General features: G+C 41.4%; 1 protein-coding gene across 12 annotated transcripts in view; it reads left to right on the top strand.

The window, feature by feature from the left end:
• LOC111249365 (N-chimaerin-like) overlaps positions 1–23,519 on the top strand; it is a 41,798-nt gene that overhangs the window by 16,176 nt on the left and 2,103 nt on the right. For 5 of the 12 annotated variants that reach the window (XM_022803155.2, XM_022803153.2, XM_086986114.1 and 2 more), the window contains 10 exons: positions 6,644–6,718; positions 10,028–10,115; positions 15,403–15,519; positions 16,235–16,320; positions 16,948–17,137; positions 17,373–17,478; positions 20,908–21,963; positions 22,321–22,443; positions 22,750–22,872; positions 23,151–23,485. In XM_022803155.2, coding sequence (XP_022658890.1) covers positions 6,644–6,718; positions 10,028–10,115; positions 15,403–15,519; positions 16,235–16,320; positions 16,948–17,137; positions 17,373–17,478; positions 20,908–21,963; positions 22,321–22,443; positions 22,750–22,872; positions 23,151–23,485 — 2,299 coding nt within the window. Of the gene's footprint in view, positions 1–2,270; positions 2,293–2,351; positions 5,079–6,643; positions 6,719–8,739; positions 9,007–10,027; positions 10,116–13,648; positions 13,711–15,402; positions 15,520–16,234; positions 16,321–16,947; positions 17,138–17,372; positions 17,479–20,907; positions 21,964–22,320; positions 22,444–22,749; positions 22,873–23,150; positions 23,486–23,519 lie in introns of those variants that run through there. The other 7 variants (XM_086986121.1, XM_086986120.1, XM_086986117.1 and 4 more) reach the window with 6 other exon arrangements.

Here is a 23,519-nt window from a genome sequence, read left to right on the forward strand (position 1 = left end):
CTAGTGTTGTGGGAGAAATGATCCGGTCACTGGAAAATTACGGTTGCAGCTTTAGTTCAATCGTGAAATATCAGTTAAATCGACGTCCAGCCGATAATGGGGACAATCGTTCAATAACACAATGTCGACATGACGTAGGTATATTTGACGCTGGTCAAATGAAGGACTATTTTAAAATTGAATAAAATAGAATAATAATAAAGACTAGTGTGAAAATAAATCAAATCAGGCGTGCGTAAGTAAGCAAGCATTGAACCAAAGCACTAGTAAGTGCAATCGTAGGCGCTATAATTATCCGACTTAATTATATATAAAACAATTAGAAAAATACTCAAGGTGAATGACTGGATTAGTATTATTTTAAATTAATAAGCGAAAGCTTGAAATACGAACCGGGCAATATAATATATAGGAAATACGCAAGCATCTCGAAACTGATAGAGGCCTAATTAAAGAGAGCGGAACTTTCAATGTGGTTGTGTAGCATCCCTGCGAGGTATGATTGCTTTACGTCATTGTCGTTTCCAATTTTAAAAAGCGGAAACCATTAGGAAAGCAACTATAACGTCAAATTGCATACGAAATGGTGGATTTTAAATTAAGAGGATTAGTTTTATTCGCGATTATAGCTCTGAAAAGAAAAAAAAAGTAGCGATAGGAGGAGCAGCATCAAATAGACTTGTAAAAGGAGCGAGCGTGAGAGCTAGAACGTAGCCGGTTGGCAAGCTTAAAAAGTATAGTTTCGAGAAAAAGTATGTGTAGGTGGATTTATATCGTTCGCTGATTTCATACGATCGACAGGTTAACATTTGGCGCATATATGCTGCGACCTTAGGCTAAGAACACCTGGGTTTTAAACGTTTGAGCACTAATGTCAAACGATTACTGTCAAACCCCCTTCCTCTCTCTTTAGAGAGGTTTTCGAACAACTTGGAAACCTTCTCTCCATCTGTTTCTTAATCAAGCTGACACAAATTTACGTACGTCGTTTGTTTCAATGATCGCAGAACCGAATTATTCATCAATTGAAGGTAGTCCGAGGCAAAATAACTATACAACGTTAGATGGATGAAAAAAAGGACTCCTACTTAACACCAGCGTGCGTCTTCTTCTTGCTCTGCCTGTTGTTTACGCGGCCCTTACCACTCTCACTTTCCCGGGGCCCTCCGCCCCGTTGGAGAGGAGGCTTTGGTGTTCCGATTGGTACCATGAAACATTCTTTACGAGAATCAACTCTTGTGGTTTGCAAGTTTTTTTTTTACCTCCAGATAGCTAGGTGCTATAGCGGGAGCACCACGTTACCACTAATTACAATTCGCCGGTGGTGCTAGAAACTGCACTAGAATTAATGCTAGTGAAGATGTGGACTTGTTTTAAGCAAAAAAGCCTAATAGGACATTTTGCATCGGGAGTATTTGCTTTAGACCTAAAACAGCCTGTGTACAGTGAAACAAAGTAGTTGTTGGTTCTGCGTAATCATCTGCGGAAGTTCCCCTTCAAACGTCATTCCTGTGTTTACTATTTATGAAACTGGAGTTGTTGTTAACGTTAGAAGATTTTCAGTTGCAGTAAACAGCGCTTTCATCTCGATGGGGTGGTTCTTAAATATGGGGTTGACGAAATAGACATAAAAAACAACTGTGAACAACAACGGAAAGCAACTGAAGGCGTTTTTACATCATTCGAGATTGACAATTCCCTCGAGACTATAAATTTTCGTTGCGTGGATATCGATGTCGACCTCAAATAGGATCAAGACAGATAAGGTCAGCCCCACCATTCGGCAACTACATCCGCTTGAACAAACGTAGCCGATACAACGCTTGCCTCCAGAGCCACCAGTTCTACAATTCTCTAAAAGTGCGCCAGCTACCTTTTAGTACCTAGCTAATTGATCATCGATCATAGCATTCGACCATCGTTCTTCACCCGCCGCGAACTTAAAATTTATCTGCTTATCGTGCCACTCTATCTTCGTGTTGCTAACGGTTATACGATATACTCGTAGTTAAGTTTCGTCCGACCATTGGTTCGTTTGTGCTTGTTGATAATCGCGGCAGAGTCAACAGCAGCTCATTAGTGCCAGATATGTCGATAGGGTATTAATACAGGAGCATCGAAAGGCTCGACCTGGCGGGACCCACTTAACTACCGCGACTCGGCATCAACGAATAGAAGAAACATGTTACAGCCATGGCTGCTATTATGCGACCACAGTAATAACAATACTAATAATATTCATCATCATTGTCGTCGCCGTAAACAGCATTTGCCGTCCCAAGCTGCCATAAGGTACCAATAATCAGTAGTAGTAATTGTAGGCGTTGTCATCGGTGTCACCTTGTGGTCGAGCTGCCGTTCAAAGCACTCCCTTTAAAAGAGGTTGGCAAGGAAGAGGACCAGCGCCGCAATCCCCTTCCCCTTTCGCTTCCCCCGTCCTATCAATAACAACAGCACTACACTATACAAGTAGAAACGATACAGATAACTGTTACCACTGCAACTATCTGTTGTATAACAAGCAGTAGGTAGCGGCGCTACGAAGCGCTTCTTTTCTAAATCGTTCAGGTGGGTTTCATTTTGTTTTTTTTTTTTTTTATTGATTCTGCTGGAACCCTTTCAAGAAAAGTGTCGCTGCATAGGAGGCTACTAGCTACCTCGACTTGTTTCTCACGGTTTGCTCTTAGCGTCAGCATCATGACCGCCATATCAACAGCAGGATGCTGTTAGTCCCGATTCGTCAGCCAGTTGTCTCTGCAGCGACGAACGGAGTACATAGAACTTTAGGCTCTCGCGAGGCGGGGCACGATCATCGGGGTTCGGACAAGCAACGACGAGCCACAGCCGCCTTCGGTAGATTGTTTTCTGTATAAGTACTTTTCGTATCGTTAGAAAATCAAAAAGAGAATCGAAAAGAGTTGACGAAACTCGAGTGGAATACGCCCCCGGGTTGCGCACACGGCTGCAGAGACGCAGTAGACGTCTCTCACATTAAATTACCGATCCACTCCATCCTATTATGTGGTTTACTCGTTCACTGACTGTCGAATCGACCAGTCAGTGCCATCCCTGAAAAGACGCCTGAAGAACTGCAGAAAATCGATTTCGCCCCCATCAACTCCGCCGCTGTGACATCACTTCAAGACGACAGTTCAGTTAATAACACCCCAGTATTGTTACGGTCAATGACTGAGGCGTCGATGCGCGGTCGGCTTAGGCTGTTTCAGTATATAGTTATTAACATTCTATGTTGACTCCAAATCGCTTAGCAGCCAGCGTAGAAGCGCAGCTCCTGGATGATGGTCAATTCTTGACATCATTTTCTGATCAGGCCGAGGTTAAAGCTCGGCTCTGAACCGACATGGCCAATAACAGCTGCATCTTCGACGGATAACCTTCTTCAGCATCCGCTCCTATTTTTTGTTCGTATTCTTTACCGCCCTCTTGGCGGGTGGCAAGCACAAAACGAGGCGGTATCCAGACACTAGTAGTCAGTAACGTTAACGTGCTCAACCGTAACGAAATCAAATGCACGAAGAAGAAGGGTCTTTTGGGAACGAGTTGCTGGGCCACAAACGGGATAGCTCTCGTCGTTAGCGTCTATCCATCCGGTTACGTCCAACGCGGAGCGTCCCGTACAAATATAGATATATATGAAACCAACTTCCCTCGTCCAATCGGTTTTTCGGCCGCAAAACAGTTGGTCCGAACTGCCGGTGCGACTAATCCAACCCTCTGATAGAACGAGGGATTTACACTGCCAAGCGGAGCCAAAGGTAAACTTGATGTGGTTGGTAGGCACCAATACTGCTCATGCCTACGCAGTTCGATGCGTAGGCCAGTTAGCCTGACTGCGGGAGCTGATGATACTTCTGTTCAGTCCAGCATGGAGATGTAGAAGAAAAACCGCCATTTTACTTTACTTAGTAACTTACTGTGCCTACATACATAACAAATGCTACCGAAAACGATGGTGATAGTGGCACCGGAAACGGCCGCAAAATTCATTCGTACAGTCAGCTGCCAGTAAACCGTAGTATTATCACAATAAAGAGAACTTTTGCTCTTTCTATGGTGCGTGCTTCATAGCCCATTTTGTTATGGCTGAACACGCAGCTGTACAAGTACTATCGAAGGACTTTAGCGGCTTACGAACGTTTCCAGCCACGATAGGAGACCCGACGAGTTTGATGAAAAACTGTTTATTGAACTCAGGAGGCTTAGCAGCAGAGTGCTACTATGAGATACCATAGAATAAGTTCAAAACTCGAAAGAAAAAAAAAACCATCAAACCGGATATTATAGCCGATGTGGTAATCAAAACAACTGGCTAGGTCGAGCGTAGACCCGTAGTGCGAACCCGCCAAGTAGAATAACGTAATGCAGCTATACGGAAACGGGCTTTATAGGTTCATAGGTTTCTAATCAATTGACAACCGTATTCGACCGACGAGGGCGAGAAATACATCATCGAACTTTATCACAGCCACTCGGGTTATCGTTGCGCTTATGATATTATACCTGCGCGCGTTCGCCAGCGCCTGTCAGATACATTGGTAAAACCTGCCGATATATGGGTTTCGAATTAAGAGCACGTTAATAGATGACAAACGCATTCGAGATGAGGCGACAAAAATTAGAAGGAAACGAGCAACAAACCCACGATTTGTTTGAACTAGTACCGCGTGCTGGTGGTCTGTGAGTGTATAGAATTGTTATTAGTAGTATTATCATTAGGCGATATCTTATAAGGATCGTGGATTCGATAATAGCGCGATAAACTAGAAAAAATTGAGGTTTTGCCTGCTGTCACCGATCTACTGCGAAGTGAGTGTTCAGGAAGTGATTTTGGATTATGAGAAGCTCCTGAGAAATTGCCTGCCTGAAAGGGATACGTCAACCGAACAGTTAATTCCCATAAAGTAGCAACTTTCCCACTCAATGAGAAGTTATGCCGAAAGCACGCTGGAACGAGAAAATCGCCGATAAAGCCCAAGTACTATGGGCGGCCATGAGGTTGGCCTATGGCAAGTACCCTGTGGCAAAACAAATTCTGGCTTCGAATACTCAAATGGAAGGTACATTTATATTCTATACAATGAATAATCGGAATAAACTTGAGTACTTTACGCCATTTTCACTTATATGTTGCCAGTTAGATCCTCTGTCTTATAGACACGCGCATGCTGTTGAAGCTCGCCTATGCATTGAACAAGAAACATAATGCGATGACGTCGTTCGAATAAAAGCGTCTCGCGTCAAAGCGTAATTTCCTATCAACTTCCTTGCCGTACCACGTAAACGTTTCAATTAACTACTGGCAGTTACCTGTGGTAAACCGAGTTCGTTTTTGTCACCAGTTGTCTCATCTTTGTATTTGCGCCAGCAAATTTGAGGGAATCCGTTAAATTTATTGTTAAAGCCCCAGGTAATATCTAATCTAATGGAAAACTAATACATTTACATATAGCATTTAATATATCGAAGTAAAACTAAATGAATGGTTTGTTTGCATAGGTTTCTTGCTACATTGAAGGAAGCTTCTACATGTTATAACGATTCTGCTCTTAATCGTTACGAGCAATTCCATCTCTAATAACTATGCATATTGGAGACGCCATTGTTACATTGTGTCGAAGCAAATAGACCTCAAAGAAACACTAGTACTTAACTGAGGTTGCACTCAAACGCAGTAAACCGCTTGCCGATTAATGGATACAAAACCGTCGCCTGTTATTTGTCTCTACCAGAGCAGCCGAAGCTTCTCTCCTAACACTAATAAAAAAACAAAAAAAGTCTTCGTGCAATGCCACTGTATCTTTTTATACCGGGTGCCACAAAACTGCTCCAGGGTCGAATTCTGTTCAACAAGGGAATATCTTGAGATATGAGTCTCAGCAAAGTAAGAACAATGAAAGGAAACACTTATAGACAATCACGAGATACTAGATTTGGGCCAAACCCGGATTATTGGAAATATGTGTGGCCAGCGTGATAGACTTAACGTTCCTAGCACCGTTAACGGTGACCAATAAATTTCGTAGCAATAATAGTAATATAATAAGTAAAACAATTATTTTACTCAAACGTTCAAGTTAACTATTTAGTTAACTATATTTAATTCAACTAAGTAAAAAATACAGTTCTGAACCCTCTTAGTTGGGTCAAAAATGAAGCCTTTTTTGGCTGAATGGATAATCAAAGAAGACGTCTTAAATCAGGCGAAGCTATGTTGTGAATTCGTCTCTAAGAATATCGAACGAAGCTAAGCTCTCCCGTGTTATTAAACACCTGACCGGTTACAAAATCTGATGATATACGAGTCAACAAAGACATCATCGCCATGACCACCTATATCTATATGACGGAAAGTACAATATAATACGAAGCTATATTACCTACAACTTAGACTGCGCGAAGTTTGTTCACTTAGCAAAATAACAGCGTTATAAACAACAATAAATAAACTGTCTCATATATTCGTTGGAAACCTGCCTGTGCGTAGATCCTGGCGAGATTCTACCTCCTAATGGCGGGCTAAAACATGTTTTTTCTTAGAACAGATTCCTTACGTATCGATTTGTCTCCGTTCGTTGCTTTGTTTACCTGGTATAAAGGGTATATTTGATTTCTGTTTTCCCAGGGAGTCCAGGAGATATCAACTGCGGCGGCGATGGACCTCAGACGGATGATGTGCGAAATTTGTGGAAATCTTATCGTGAGTATCGATGTGTACATATAGTTTCCAGTGAGCGTATAGCAATGAGAAGCAAAATAGCTACTAAAATGGTACGACGATGCACATGTTAATTTAACAATGTTTAGTGAAAGCTTCGTTATATAATATTTGTAATGTTATATATTATTTGATAATCAATAATCCACCTTTTATACCTCGTATGTCTACCGATGCTCATGCTTTTGCTTATTTGTTGTACATAAATTGCGACTTCGTCTAGAAAGGTTTGTTCTTGCTGTTAGAAGACTTCGTTTCTGTCACGTGTTCCACGTAACCAGCTAAGTTTCGTCAACGTTTTTCTAAATAAAATCGATTTTTTTATGTTGTACAAGGGCAGCCCAAGGTCGCTGTCAATCGACCGGATGACAGTGTAACGTAGATAAGACATCGTAGTAGAGAGTAGAGAATTACGGAGCATTTCATTGCTGAAGCCGTACTTAAACGTTGGAAAGGAGCGGACGCGGGGTGTGCACCATCACATATGTATCGACAGACGGTAGCTGAACAGTGTTAAACGGCATGTAAACAAACCGATTTTATGGGATTATTTGTTACTTCTGTCTACGAAGATCCAGTCGGTCGCTGTAGTTGCGAACAAGTTAGCTAGAGAAAAAGCTTAATGGCAACTCTATGATTGGCCTGATCTTTCTTTCTTTTGTATTGTCATAAATACAAATCATCATACCGGCAACACTACTATTGTTACTGTCGCTGATCGAAATCGGTCGCTTTGCATTTGTTTCTATATTCTTCTACATGAACGCGTGTCAAGCGGCTTCACGTAGCACCCTGCTGTTCGCATTGTATATGTAATAATTGTTGTTCCTCACACCGCCCTGTTTGTCAGTCCGCATCGTAAATTAGTAACATGATGGACGTGCATGTCAGTCCATCAGCCTGAAACCGATGCCTAAAACGTGAATGTATCAGTGGCTAAGAGGTAAATGCTGCGTCAATCTTGCCGACGATAGGATATCGGTAACCGTCTACAAATTGCCGTCACGAAGTTAATTGAAAATGATGAACGTCTATGATGAGCTAGCCGCTTCGATCGGGTTGGTCAGCAAAAATAACAGTACTTAATGTACCCACAGAAATCTGCCATTTATGTAAAGTGTGGTCAGTTAAACTGGCGAGCTAAGCCGCCATATTGGCATAGACAGTCTACATAAGAGCGGTATTTCGGTGAAGTTCAGATTCATCTCTTAATCAGTGCTTTTGTTCTAGACCAATGCACCTCGGAGGGTGTTAAAAAACAAATAAACATCTTCGTCAATTTGCAACGAAACTATACAGTGGAACGACAAGCAGATGTCGATAGGCTGATTCTATTATCAAGCTATATGGAATAAGGCACTCGGTGAGCCGATCATGAAGCGCAGTGTAGCATACATATACTCATAGCGTTTCGTGCGTACGTATATTCTATTAGATCATTTAGCACCTCACTATTCTCAGTTAGCAGTAGCCCCTATGCGGATGAAGCCACAGTGCCTATGAGCGTGTGCGTATCAGTCGATGGTTTTTGTTGGTCGTTGTCTTCGTAGTCTCCTTCTTTCGGTGGTTTTCGTTTTGGGTCGACACGAAAATTTCACCAGCCGCTTTCCGTTCAACACAAGGGTAAAAGTTAACTGTGAGAGAGTCCATTCAGCGCTGTTCATGTTGGTCTGTCTGCGTTTCGCCTACGCGTTCACTGTTAAAAAAAGAGAGGCTTTCCTTCTTCACCATATCGTTTTGGCGTCATTTGCTTTCGTTAGATGGAGAGTGTCACCTACAATTGAGTCGAGCGATATGAGCTTGCCAAGCAGACTCCTCGCCTGTGTAGCTGGAGACGCTGGCGGGAAAAATCGGTCGGTTTTAGCATCGGCCCAAAGGTGCGGTTAAGGGCAAAAGACAGAAATGCAATATGATTATTTCATTGAGTCTAGCCTCTTGAGTTGTCTCCCTGACGAGGACCACACCGGCTTTGCCCAATGACTTTGTTGTTTTAGAATGTCCTAAATGAGTGCTGGTTCTACGGGACTCGTAGTGCTATTTCGAAAAGGGTCCCGAAGGCATCGTCATAAAGAATGTTAGTGAAAAAGAACATCTACCCGCAGAGCGCCTGGTTTGTTCCTATCAGAAGGAAGGTTGCTCGTTAGTTTTTAAGGCGGTTAGTTGTTCAAAGCTCTTATAGGGACATCCTCTGACCTGAACAGCAGCTACCGACTGGCCCGAGCATATTCGCAGTTCCCGCTATAACTATTATGCGCCGACGCGAAGCTCACGTAAGCGACTAAACATGACGGGTTTCGAGATTCGCAACATTTAGAACGCTGTGCAACGTGATCACGCATGCTGTGCTTCATCGCTTCTCCCTAGTTCTCCCTATAACAGCCAAAATAGCGATCCGATTAAGCTAACCATGCACAAAAAAAAAAAAGAATTGGCTTATACTTAACGGTTTACTGACTTCAATTTTCATTATATCCTGGGCACTATCGACCGCTCAGTACTGCCCAGGCATCTAATCGAACCTATCGACAGTAGGAACGTGCATAGGAGCTAGGGCTGAGCTGGGTGTGTCAGCTGCGCAGCGCCACTCAGGCGGCAATAGCTGCGAATAATAAACTTGGGAAAAAGAAGGAAAAAATGTTCTGATGACTCACCACACGTTCAACGTAATGGTGACTCAAGGCTAGTGCCAATGACCCATGCTAATAATGAACTTTTCTTTGTGTACTAGTAATATATTAATTCAATGTAACTTCTAACCTGTAGCGCGCGGTGAATATCCCCAAAAAATGGTAGCTTAATATATTTGGCCTGTAGTCAAATAAAACATCTATTAGTTTTGACGCGTTGGAAAACATCGTCGTGGGATTCAAACAGGTTCCATGAAAAATTGGCGTCCGAAATTATTTATTAATAAAAATTTCCAACACGATCGTTAACGTAACGTTTAGGAAAGCTAACATTAAGATAGTTACACAAGCAGTAATAGGTATGAAAGAACCTAGCCTGTAGCCGATACTGATCCGTGCGTATATCTAATCTTGTAACCTATCGAAACACCCGAGTCAAACGTTTTTCTTCACTTGGAGAAGATGGGCTTATTGTTAAAGCGTTCGTTCTTCAGCGAAGCGTAGGAGATAGAAGTAAAGGACGAAAGGCTGTTATTTGATGTGTGCTAGAGTCAAGGAGATCGCTTTATAAAATATATATGTCGTTGATCTATAAACTACAATATAACTTCAATTTGGATTCATGGCTTTGTACGCATTCGTCTTCCTTCGCTGTCATTTTCAGTGTATCACATGCAACAAAAGGCACCTTCCCCAAAAAGGATCATCTGCAGCAAAGATCTTCCAACTCGTCCACAGCACTATGGAAAAGAGTTAGTATTTTTTTTTACTACATTTCATTTGTTCATGGCTCTGCTCAGTGGCTACCCAGATCCCTTAAGTGGCTCGCAGTTGATGTTGTTGAAAAGCAAACGTCGGACAGACTTAATTGCATCAAAGGAAAGCTTGTATCTGTTTTCAGCCGACACAGCGACACGGCCAAACGCCGTCTTGAAGCCTCTCGTTATTTAAGGACTAAGCGTTAGAAAGCTATTAATCGAGAGAAGGCACAAAAAACTGGAAATGTATAAAACTGTGCACCTGTATTTTATGTTTCTATGCAGATCTATTTTATGTGTCTGTTTGAATGCTATTTATATTGCAATGTGTAACACAGGCGGGGAAATTAAGCTTTTCAAGCAGCATGCTTATGAGAGAAAACACTTAACGCTAAAAAAGAACGAGAAAAGACTACTTTGGGGGGTGATTTCGTTGTCAAATGCCGTACATGCAAACAAACCCTTGTTTGCCTAGAAGCGTTTCCTGCCTACGTTTACATGTTGTTTAGGCTGGATCTAAATTTATCATTGAAGGTCAGAGTCAGATCTGCTCTGACAGTTGTATCGCCCTATATGACATATCACTGAAGAACGAAATCTTTTTTTGGGGCAAAGTCTAGGCAAAAACGACTGATGTGAATGCGAAAACATTGTGGTATATTGCAGACAAAGTGCTCGTTCGTGAAATTTCGTTTTATAAGCGTTTTTATGGTGTTAATAATGTTAGAAAATCTGTACAGGGTGTGTGTTCGTTCTTTATTAAGGCCTTCGTTTACAAGCGTTTTACGAAAATGGTTCCCCTTACGATTTAAACGCTCCTTGCATAACTAACGATAATGATATATCAGGTGGGAAAAATCGAGCTGAATTATTATTAACAGTACTTAATTGAGGGCGTCTGATCATAGGTTGGCGGTGGGTGCTCAGAAGCCCGGTACGCCAGTGCGGGTGAAACGAGCGTCGAGTGCCTGATAAACGACCCAGTAACACCGTGCCATATTCGGAATAATAAAAAATTATTTTTATTTCACGTATGAAAGTCATTTTTCAAGGAAGAAGTTACTCGATGGGCACCGAAAACCGAGATTGGAGGGATGACATAAAAAACAGAAGCAAATGCTATTTGGATTGTAGACATTGCGGGCGTAGTGAAATAACGGGTCGGTGAAGTATAATCTAAAGCATTTAGTGATAGAACCGCTGAACCTAGTAGAGATGTTTTAGTTTGGCTTTGGGTGAACGGCACCATGGAACGGTTGATACTTCAATGGGCTACAGGAAATGTATTTAGACGAGTGCGCTGTTTTTAACCGGTAACTCACACACATAAACGAAAAACAAAAGCATTTGTATTGGGTGGGAAATTATCTAACAGGGCTTACGCTATAAAGCTTACGTTACCACGGGCACAACACTTTTAGAATACGTTATACATAATTGTAAAAAATAAGTACCAAGAATGGCATTTAGTGATTGAAATGAAGTGGTACCCACTAATCATGAGATATAGACGTAATTCTTTAAAAACAAACATCTTCAGGCTACTGGTATACTCCATAGGGAGAGCTTGTTCCGCAGGGGCCGATTATCAAATTCTTTTAAAGTTAGTTGTATTCCACTCGGAACTAAAACAAATTCATATCGTATCTCTTCACGGTGTTATCTACCGGAAGCGAGGCCTGTCGACTTCGATACGAGCCTCAGCAATTTAGCTACGCGACTGCTGAACGCAGACTTGGCTTCTCATTTTCAACAGACATTCTTAATTCGAAAATGTACGTAAACATATGGGAATTAAGAGTTTGTCTGTGACTTGAAGCTGGCCTTACCTGCCCATCCTCTGTAAACAAGTCTTCCTTTGTCGCGAGTTCTGGACCTATTAATTAATAATATAATTAACTATCGTAAGTTTTCCGAATCACTTTGGATATTTTTTCGAAGATTGTGGAGGGGGCCCTGCTCGACACACACAAGGTTCTTCGAGTTTCTACATCTGGTACTGCTACTAGAAGTTGTTTGAGATGCCTTGCGGCCTCTTTCAGCACGAAACAAGATGAGTCTCCGCTTAGTTTCGAACCTAAACCACGTCACTAATAGGCGAACGAGTTACCACTGCCCCATCACGAGGATTTCTTCAACAGTCGTGTGGGAGCGATAAGGTCAGAAGTTAGTATAGCTAATAAGCATTGATGTTTTCATAAAGCTATCAGCATCATATGCTAGCCCGGAGATTTGAAGCAACGGTGTTGAGTCGGCATCCTCGATGTTTCTAGTTACCATGGCAACGCCCTAACAGGTGCGTACCTACCTGCCTGCTACGACTGTGAAGGGACACTTATCGAGTCCCTGTTGGCGACTATTAATTTAGACATTGTGCACAATGAGACTACAAAAAATCACTTAAATCGCAATAGTCGAGGATTAACCGTGTAAATTAGTGCGCTCATCATTTAAGACACAACCGCCACCGATTCATCAGACAGTCAGTGACAGATGACGCCGTATAATTTATCGATTTACATTTCTGCGCCATTTTGGGTTACTCAAGGAATATCTGGTTGTACGATTTTTTTTTGTTTTCAGACAGATCCATATTTACATTTCTGGATTAATAATTATGTAATGCGGTACTGTTGAGTGACGCAAGTGCTTGTGTACGTTAAAGATGTATATAATATATACATGGTTAACATATATGTATGCATATATATTTGTCCTCAAGGTATCTGCAAACTAACGTGCGAAGTAGATATATATCCACCTATTACTATAGGGAAAGCCATATACTGTGTGAGCATGTACATAATGGGGAGACGGGGGGCATTTTAAATAGCGTAATGCGGACTGGCCACGTATGTAGAGTAACATTATGAAAAGGTTTTTATTTTTATTTTTTTTAATTTTATTTATTGTAAAAAAATATTTGCTAACAAATACTAGAGTTTTTCTTAAACACCTTGTGCGAATACAAACGGAGCCATTCATTAAACTGTCGAAGATCGTTGCCGCGTAAAAGAAGCTCCGTTGCTATTTGAGATATCACGGGCATATTTGTATTAGGTTAAGGGGAAGTAGCTATGACGTTTGGATGTTGCCAACTAAAAAGCTATCTTCTAGAGCTGCTAGAAGGGCATTATAATACGAGATTGCCCCTGTGTTAGTCACTGATAGGCAGGGCAGTTCCCAAGCGATTGATTTCAGCCCTACCAATGACCTAGTTATGTGCGTCATAAGTTCTGCTCTCAAAAAACCTTTCCGCGTAGGTACATCGTGACAGCCATGGGTAGAATGCCCACTCAATCCTTTTTCTATCTTAAACTGAGATTTATCGCCTGAACAAGAGGGCGTTACCAGAAACAGCTCTAAAACAATTCCAAAATAGACATTATACTAGAACGAATCCTAGAATATTGGAAAACTAATATATTCGATGTGATATTTTTTTCCTGATGGGCAAGTTGAATAGCGATTGGCATTGTGAGCTGCCCAGCCCAACGGGCACGTAAAATCGTCAATGTTGCAATGGCGCTTCCACTGCCTCGATGTACTCGTGGGTCGATGTCGATGAATCACAGGCCAAAAAAGTGAGGTATCTCAGTTTTGTCCAGCCATGTAGTTTCGAACTAATTCCTAGTTTTCCTCTTATCACTTAGTACTATATATAGTTTGTTAGATATTAAAAGAAGAAACAATCGAAGCTTTATCAGGGGGTCAGTTCTGTGTCATTCCGCTACCATATAAGGCGATGCAAAAGCCTCTCGGTATGGGGGGTCTTTATTTTTTTACAAGTATATATACGTTTACTTAGTAGATTGTCTGAAGGAGACTGGTAAGGTGAACCCGAGCGGTTTTTCTGTTTGGGTTATCATGGTTTATTTGGCCTTACTTCTATTATCGTATAGCAGTATTTTTTTCCTCTTCAGCTGCAGTCTAGTACATGAAAATCTATCCTTATTATTACCCTATTAGAACAGTATCTATATCCAGTCTGTGCATAAGGATCCCGCAATACATTTTATTCAGTCATGTCCATATCTTTTTTAAGATCCTTTTTCTTAATCTAATAAAATATTCGTTCGAAAAAAAAAATATATATATTTTTTTTCTATTTTGTTCATGCTATATATATACATATATCTACATATATATAGTATGAACAAATAGAAAAATACGACCATTTGGGATACATCGACATTTTATAAATTGCCACATAATCTAGGTATTTTAGAGCTTCTAGATAGTGAAGCGGTACGTGCAGAAGCCAAAAAGGGTTAAGGCAGTAAAAATGACTCATTTAAAAAAAACATATGCATACATATATCTTTTGACCGACGGCGCGGCTTGATGCTGCGGTATGGTATTGTCGTTGTCCTGATTAGCGATGGCGCTTGGTGTCGCATATTAAACTGTAGCCGAGTGCCGTTCGATAGTGCCATTCCAGAGCGTGATCGGCCGCGCCTGGCAATCCAATGCTGAAATAAAGGTCAAAGCGAACGAATGGCAGTGGATGGCAATCGTACCACGAAATCCAATGACCTCGATGACGAAGATGAAGCGTCAGTGGGTCAACGTTACTAGATGTCTCCCACAACGCAAGAAGACGGGATGTCACAAAAAAGAATCAAAGTTTATAAGAACAAGAAATTGTTGTTCTTTTAAATAAGCAAAATCACTACGAAATTTTTTTCTATGTAGGATTTTTTTGGAGTGAGAAATGAAAAGCGACCTACCACTAGACTCGTGACATATTTTTTTTGCTACACTGAAAAACGTTTGGGCAAAAATAACAACCAAAAATAAATTACTTCTCAAATATTTTTTTTACTAAATCTTCGAATCGGGGTTTTCAATAGTATGAATTTTTATTCCATATTAGCTGAAAATCGGGTACAATTATCCCGATATATGAAAGCACGTAAGTGGAATTTATAGCAACTTAATACTTTCAATATTCTATAATTAGGATACTGCAATAATCTACTATGAATGTAATATCCCGAATAATTTTGTCCCGTGTTAAGTATATTTCTAAAATATTAGCATGCCTTGCAAAATTACCTGCCAGTAACTAAAGATTAATTTTATAGTAGCAATGCTGATAATTTCTTTATTATGTTGAACCGTTTTGCCTGAGCTATCCTCATTTGAAGAAGTAAATTACTTCATTAGCATAATTCCTGCGTTCTTCAGACATTACAAGAGTTGGTCGTCATTTCCTTCAAAATGTAAGAAATACCCATAGTGTATAAAGTTTATCTTTTAATTATTGCGTGCTTCTCAGGTATCACGGTGCAATGGAGCGAGATGAAGCTGAACGGTTAGTCCGCGCGGAAGGTGAGGGGGCTTACCTGGTCAGAGAAAGTTCGAGAGAACCCGGACAGTATTCGCTTGTCTTTCTGTGAGTTTATACCGAATAACTTAAATTCATCAGATAAAGAAACTCAATAATAATAATAATAATAATGAATTATTCAAAAAAATTCCACCAAAAAATTGTCGTATCAAACAAAATACAAACAGGAATTGTATGTGAGCAAAAGTTCTAGGCTCAAACGTTGTGACTTTCGTTGATCATATACACTGTGGATGGTCAGCCACTCAGTTTGTTAAGATAAGAACTAAGGCTAAGCTAAGAAGAACTTTTGAGATAAACTTCGCGACTCATGGTAGTTTTAGGAAGCTCATTTATCCCAACTTTGTTTCGATGTCAAAGATTCACGCTTACTGCTGTACAGAAACACGTAGTATCATATGCAAAAGAGATTGGAAACTCCCACATAGCTTTGCCTAACGCCGACAGCGATAACGGTTGGATCTGGTCTGATATAAACGTCGTCATCGCTTGATTTGCTTTGGCAAGTTACATAGTTATTACGTTACGTATTAGTCTTCGCCTACGAACCAATGAAATGATCGAACTGGCAAATGTTTTCGGTACCTGTACACGATACCTGGGTATTTGGAACCAACTTTCGATACCTTTTTCCCATCATTCTGAAACAAACGAATCGTACATTGAGAAATTTTACCACAGATTTGTCGTAGCCTGTAACTCAAGAGCTCACACAATAATTACAGTATGTACAATAAAGTGCTTGCATTTTCCACTGCAGGTTTGATGGTCAGCCAAAAAATTATCGGCTGTATTACACTGATAACCAGCATTACGTTGGAAGCAAACGATTCAATACCCTCCAAGGTGAGTATTTCATAGAAATCAAAGCTGTATTCGGTAAAATCGTAAACCAATCGATATTGATCACCTCGGAAATTGTTAATGAAATGTTCCTGTCCTCTGTCAAAAATTCAGCTATGAGAAAGAAGTCCTTTTGTACCTCTAAGAAATTGTAGACTTCTCAAAGCAAAAATCTTGTGTGAAAAAAACAAAAAATTGATTATAGAATAGTTGCTCGAGGTAATCAGTCTGACTCGCAGATGATGACGTCATTTGGTGTTAACTTCAGACGACATAGCTAAGCTGCTGTACCAATTCACACTGAGAAACAAAAAAAAAAATTCCTCATTTTCCAAGAGTCTTGTTGTTATGGGTGTTCAACAATTATGATACAGTACGATGCATGTATTTTGCCTTCCGGGTATAAAAAGTTCGAGTGAACACCTTGATAATAATTATCAACGTGTTAAGTGAAACAGCTAAAGGTATGAATCTGTAATACTTGTATCTGATGTGCTGCATGTTTCGCGCAAAATTACGTCATAAAAATAGAGTAGTACTATAGCAGTTGGTTCAGTCGAGAGGACAAAGGTGATTCAATGAAAATGTGGCCGCATTAAACTGCGAATTTGCGGTCCGTGCCTTCACTAGATTTGGTCGCCGATGGCCTGATCACTATGTACCTGAATACACATGCCGGGGAATATATTCGACAAATGTGCAATGAGGTATCGTACGAGGACTCTCCATACCTCACGCTCAACCAAAGCAAGAAGCATATGTACTACAAATCGACTCGACGCCGGATGAAGGACAAGAAGCCACCCGTTCCACCTGTCAGGTGATAATAAACACATTACTCGCACAATATTTACTAATCGCTCCTACTCATTTCAATAACGTAATTGTTTTCCTTGTCGAATTTTTAGTATGAATATCTCAATTTTTATTTTGAGATAAATAGAGGTTGGATTTTCTATTATCTTATAGTCAAGCACTTCAGTACTGATATATTTCTCCTAGTTCGTCAAGTTTTATAATATGTAAATGAATAAACTTTTTCACGTTTAATTCAGGCGCCACGACCCGCCTGCTCCTCCAGCTCGTCCTCCACGCGTCGAGGAAGATCAGCCGTCCGTCATCGATGGAGCGAATCATCAATACGACGAACCGGAATTCACTGTAAGTTCATTGCCAGTGTCTTCTTAATGGCCAGTATCTTCTTAATGAATAGACATTGAATATCGATACAAGTCGCTTACTTGTTACTTTCGATAATTTCCTTACTTGTTAATAAAAATTAACAAGTAACAAAGCAAAGCAAAGCAAAGCTGCCTTGTGTGCTTGGTGCGACTTTGCTTAATTGCATTGTGTTCAATGATCGCGTCGTGTCACCACTCTCTAGAATAAAACAATATACTATACGCACTTATTGACGTGTACAATCTCAGCATAGCCATCGGGTTACTGACCTTCGCGAAGATGTGCAACATGTTATCACAATGATTGTACATCAACAACCGAAACTATGTCGGTGTGGAACATGGCACGGTAGTGACATGAAATTCCTCCAACAAAAGAATTTTGACATCTTTCTGAGCTGAATAAGTAAATGAGTGAGTGAGTCCATAGGAGAGGACGTATCGAGTCGCAAATAATCTCCGCAGTAGCGCTATGTCGTCTGTCCAGCATTTGTTGTCTTTGTAGCAATTCTTCTCGTGGTCGGTTGCGGTGGTACTCCTACGGCCTCCTCGCTTTTGACAGACCCGAGACCTTTTGCGCGTTTCGCAGCTCTACGTTCAGGTCAGTGCCTATGTTTACCTTGCCTCCGTGCTGAAGGCAGACCATCATGGTGGTGGCAGTGGAAAAATTCCTATTACCATCGAGAGTGTTACTCGATTTAGAGTGAAGTGGGCTCAGAGAGCCGGCAGAACTCGGACAAAGCTCTTGTGTATCGGACGAGGTCTTGTAATGAATCGTCGGCAGTGGTCCCTTAACCATGAACTCGGTAGGTGACATTGTACTACAAAAAAACAAAAGGTTAGACAAAAAAGGTTGGAACGTTTTTCGTGACGAAATCGCAATTTTTATTAGGTGATTGTAAGCAATGAGCCTCAACTGCTTAGCGTCTTGTGACGTATTTGAAATTCCGATGCATTGCTATGAAAATAGTCGTTTCGATAGTTATAGATGGTCATCTGGATTCCATTAGATGTATTTCTTTTGATATCGATACTTAGTCTTAGTTAGTCTTGGTTATCTTCCCATGTCCAACTGCCCCATCCGTATTGCACTGCCGTAACCAAACGAGATGACCGTAATGATTATTTATCATACGCCATCGGCCTTGTTGCAGCAGCCTCTTCCAGATCCAACTGTTCGAACGGTGATACGTTACTACGTACGTATTCCGTCTCTAGGCAACACGTTAAGACGCCATACCGCTATTGTCACCATTCAGCTGCTCAGCGCAGGTGGCCAATGGCCAGCCATTTCTGCGAGACAGTAAGCATGAGTAATGGTTGAAGTAATCTGACTTGGACGGCACTGTGCCGCTACGGTGCATCGTCAGTTGGGATCGTCCGCCTTCACCATTGCCATTGTTGCTCGCTTTTGGCGATATCGCTTTTTTAGTCTAGTGATGATGCTGTCGCATTGTCTCCTTTCTGGGCAAGCCTACGTGTTGTTGTCAGCCGGCTCGGGACACCCTTTACAGTTCAGACTGGAGGGAGCGTACTCGTAAGCATCGTTGTTGCGTCTAGAATGGCTGGCGTGCTGCCCGCGAAAACTGAGAATCAGGCAACAGCAACTGTTAGACCCTTAGCGTCGTGCGTACGTTGATATGGTCCAGCCATACGTTATTATTGTCCAATCTATCTGTTCTGGTTGTGGATATGTCTCATTGTGTTTATTACTTCATTCCGGCGGGCTCTTGCCAACGGCGTTATTTGCATCGTTACCATCCACTATCAGCCTTATCAATACTGCTCTTTAGCTATTAATTCACAAAGGAACTGAACACTAAAAAGATGATTGTCTATTGTCCTTGTGATCCTAAATGTTCCGGACGCTAGAAGTGTATGTTATTGTCAATATATGGATATCACATATTATAAATATAATATGGATGTCAAGCTTCTAACGTGTACATTTATTAAAGATCTAATGTCGACTTCGTAGGTTGTTCCGAAAAGGAAAAAACATAGTAAACCTGCTGACTTTTTGCGAGGAGTGATCATGTTCGGACAGATTATGTGTTCGTATCTGCGATTGAGGGACGGATGACGCTGGCATCTTGTGGCTCAGTGACTCAGGAAGTTGGAATAGCCTCAAGTTCAGTTGCTCCAATGAAGTATTTGACTTCAAGGACGGCGCGAAAAGCGAGCGCTTATAATCTACATTGAAAGATCGCTTCATGTTTATATAATAAATTCACGCATATATGGACATTTCGTTCACATTCAAGTGAACATGACACATATTCATCGAGATACTAATGTACAAATCTACCGCTGTTCTGAGAAATCGTGTGAGTCAATAATCCTCGTTGTATACTTGGCCGTTAGTCTTCATCACTGTTAAATTTCACAGCGACTCAGCAAGGCATTGTGATTTTTACAGGCTAATTTTCTCACGTGAGCCGTGTGCATTATTGGTACAGAGCGTCTTATTGACTATGTTCTAATCACGAATCTAAGACGGATCAATCTTTCATGACATGGGCAAATTGCAACGTTTTCAAGTAAAAACGAATACCCGAGGATTCTGTGGAAGCATTCGCCCTTCTTCAATCTCGCCAATATTGACTCATCTGTGAACATATCACTACTTGTTTAGAGCTTTGTCATGCATGTACACCGCGAAAATAACGAAGAACGGCTCCCGTTTTGTTATTGTGTGCACAGGTGTATCCTGTTTAATCTGATTAGCTCAGCGCATCTGATAGCGTTACGTCATTCTTATTGCGTTCGAAGCGTGAATGTTCGCTGAATGATAACAGGTCATTGATACTTCTTTATTACGGAAATTACATTGGTTAGCAATGTCTTTATTACTCGAAATAAACTGCTAGAACAAACGTTGCCTGTAAGGGTACATAAGGCAATTGGTTCTTGCTGCATTCGAGATTTTGAGCTGCACTTCATCAAACGTACCATAAAGTTCAAACTCAAGAGTTTCGACTTCACCCGCCTCTAGCTTTATTATTCAGTGTAAACGATTTTTCAAGATATACGGACTTTGAAGTAAAAAAAAACATACCAGAACTGAGAGCTATATGTCCTCTTCAGCACACGCTTTAACCAATACGTTTGTATATCAAGCATGATTGTTTATATTGATTGGATGTTTCAACATTAAAATTGACAACAATATATGAGGCTAATGTACGAAATGTACGAACTTACCTTTTGGCACATGAAAAAGGCAAATACGGAAACAATTTCCTGTCGTATTTTTATCCCTTTATTCTGACCAATAATGAACCACTCGTTGTAAAGTAAATTTACATTATTTGCATGGTTATTCCCCACGTTGTAATCGAATAATTACCATGCGAATGTGCCATGCGCTTATGGAATTGTATGGATCTTAAAAACTGTACCATTACAGCAACCACCTGTATCCACTCGTAGCGGCGTGGGAGGCGGTGCCTGCTCAATGCCTCCGCTAAGTGAAGCCTGCCTAGAAGAGCTCCCTGAACCTCCTTCTGACCTTATGGATTCTCCCCCACCCGATGATCTACCAAAACTTCGACATCCACCGAGCAGTCACAGCAGCAATGGGGCACATATGGGGCTAGAAAGCTGCGTTACAGTGAACAATGGCGAAAGTATTGCACAACATCGACGATCGGAACCCCAGCAACCGATTAATCGGCGATCTTATGTCGAGGATCCATTGCAACAACAGCATTACCAACAGCCCGTAACAAATCTACGAAGGCTAGCGGATGCTCCACTTCCAACAAGCAGCCATGAATCTCAGCCATTTGCTGAAATTATCAAGGATCAGTTTCAGTCTCAACATACCAGTCGACGGAATGTGGCCGCTATTGCTGACGTCGATGGCGGCATTGCGCAAGAAAGGCCGCTAAGAAAAGGTTATCACCATTATAACCAGGGAGGAGCTGCCGTCCCATCGGCGAAAGGCGTCGACCAGATCCGACATTCGCATCATCAACACGGTCTTGGACACGGCCGAGACCGGGGTCACAACCGAGATCGAGATCCTCACTCCCATCAAGAGCCTCGTCATCATCGGCATTCGCAGCAGCAACAGAAAGACCACCATCAGATCCTTGTGCACAATCATCATCGAGAGTCCAATCACCAGCAACAGCAGGTGACGCAACCGCAGCATCAGTTGCAGCAGCTGCAACAGCATCAAAAGGAGCTTCAAAATCAGCAAGCACAAAAACAGCAGGCCTATGGGCATGGCATTCTGATGGATCGAGGTGTTGCCGGAAGCCGGGTACCGCCTTTGGGCTTTCCGCTGGCATCACTACAGGACAGTACAGCCTGGTCTGCGGACGTTTCAGATGACCGGGTGACGGCATTCCACGAAGGATCGCCTTCATCAGAAGCTGACGATGAACGTGACGACAGTGATGACCAGGAAGAGGATTTGCCGAATGCGAAAGACTTCGAGAAAGCCCATGTTTTCAAGGTAGTAATGATGTGACACTTTCTTTATCAACCGAAGCTTTTTCATGATCAGTCTTTATTTAATTGGATCATTGATCACCAAGGTAGCGCAGGCAATAAAGGACGTGCAACAAACTGGTATCCGGTTTCGTAATAATCTCGCAGGACTTAAATTTATGCTATATTTTTGCTATCAGCTATCACTTCCAAACGTGATGGGAAGTCTGATGAGGCACATATGGGCGCGTGCACCTTTTAATCTTCGGTGTTCCTCCTATGAATCTAAAGATGGTGCGTACTTTTGGGTCGAGTGAAGCCCATAGGTCTATATCGCTGTTTGCCAAATGTAATTGGCATTTATAGAAAATTTGTTTTTCAGGTTCACAACTTCATGGGATTACCATGGTGTGACTTTTGTGGAAACTTCATGTGGGGGCTTATTGCACAGGGCGTCAAGTGTGAAGACTGCGGCTTTTCGGCTCATTCCAAGTGCTCTGAAAAGGTTTATTGTCCAATTGAGATGAGCTATATAGATGTCTTTAGGGTTAGGATTGTTAGAAGCAACTCGTATATATTGTTACTCTTATATACGGTCTCAGATTGTCTAGATTAATCTCACCTGTTTTAGCGCAAACTAAAAATTAGCGGAATTTTTAATTGAAATGTTACTTTGTTTACTTTTTATGCGCAATAGACATTTGGGCTAAATCAGCAGCAGTAGTAGTCATGTGTCTAGCAATATGATTTAGGTTGAACACACATAAGGACGGCTTTTAGAATAAAATTTCTAATGTCACTGTATGTACAGATTCCAAATGATTGCACTCCCGAGTCGAAGTTCGTGAAGCGCGTCTTCGGAGTAGATTTGACAACCCTGTGTAAGCTGCATGATATGGCCCGCCCGTTCGTCATCGAAATGTGCATCAAAGAGGTATTTTCAGCCCAATTGTTAGTCGATCGGCAGAACTGAATCGGTCGCCTATCATTTGACTCGCTTCCGCATGTTGATATAAATAATGTCAACCAAATATATCTTTTCCGGCTGCAGAAAGACGGTTTCCGAGCATTTCTTGTGATAATTAATAGCGTCAAAACTAAGTGTACATTATTATTTAATACCTAATTAATTGTATGGATATTTTGCAAGCCAATTACTAAAAACTTAATAGCTGTGAAACGTTTTGAAAGATAATTTACTTTTTTTGCCAGGTCGAACTTCGCGGAATGCAGGTCGAAGGCCTATATCGAGTGTCTGGATCAAAAGACGAAATCGAACAGTTACAGGCGTCATTTGAACAGCATGGCGACCGGACTCCTTTAGACATTAAGACTTACGAAGACATCAATGTCGTGAGCGGTTGTCTCAAGAACTTCTTCCGCCTTCTACCTATTCCGTTAATTACCTATGACACGTACGGAATGTTTGTGAATGCGGTTCGACGACTCGAGCTTGACGATAAAGTGGATGGACTAAAGGCTGCCGTGAGGTGCCTGCCGCCAGCGCACTATCAAAGCCTTAAATATTTAATCCAGCACCTTAATAGGTTAGCGACTGTGATAGTAAAATAAAAGACAGAG

Source organism: Varroa destructor, unplaced genomic scaffold, assembly GCF_002443255.2.
Source record: "Varroa destructor unplaced genomic scaffold, Vdes_3.0 BEIS01000004.1, whole genome shotgun sequence".
In the NCBI taxonomy this organism is placed as follows: Eukaryota; Metazoa; Arthropoda; class Arachnida; order Mesostigmata; family Varroidae; genus Varroa; species Varroa destructor.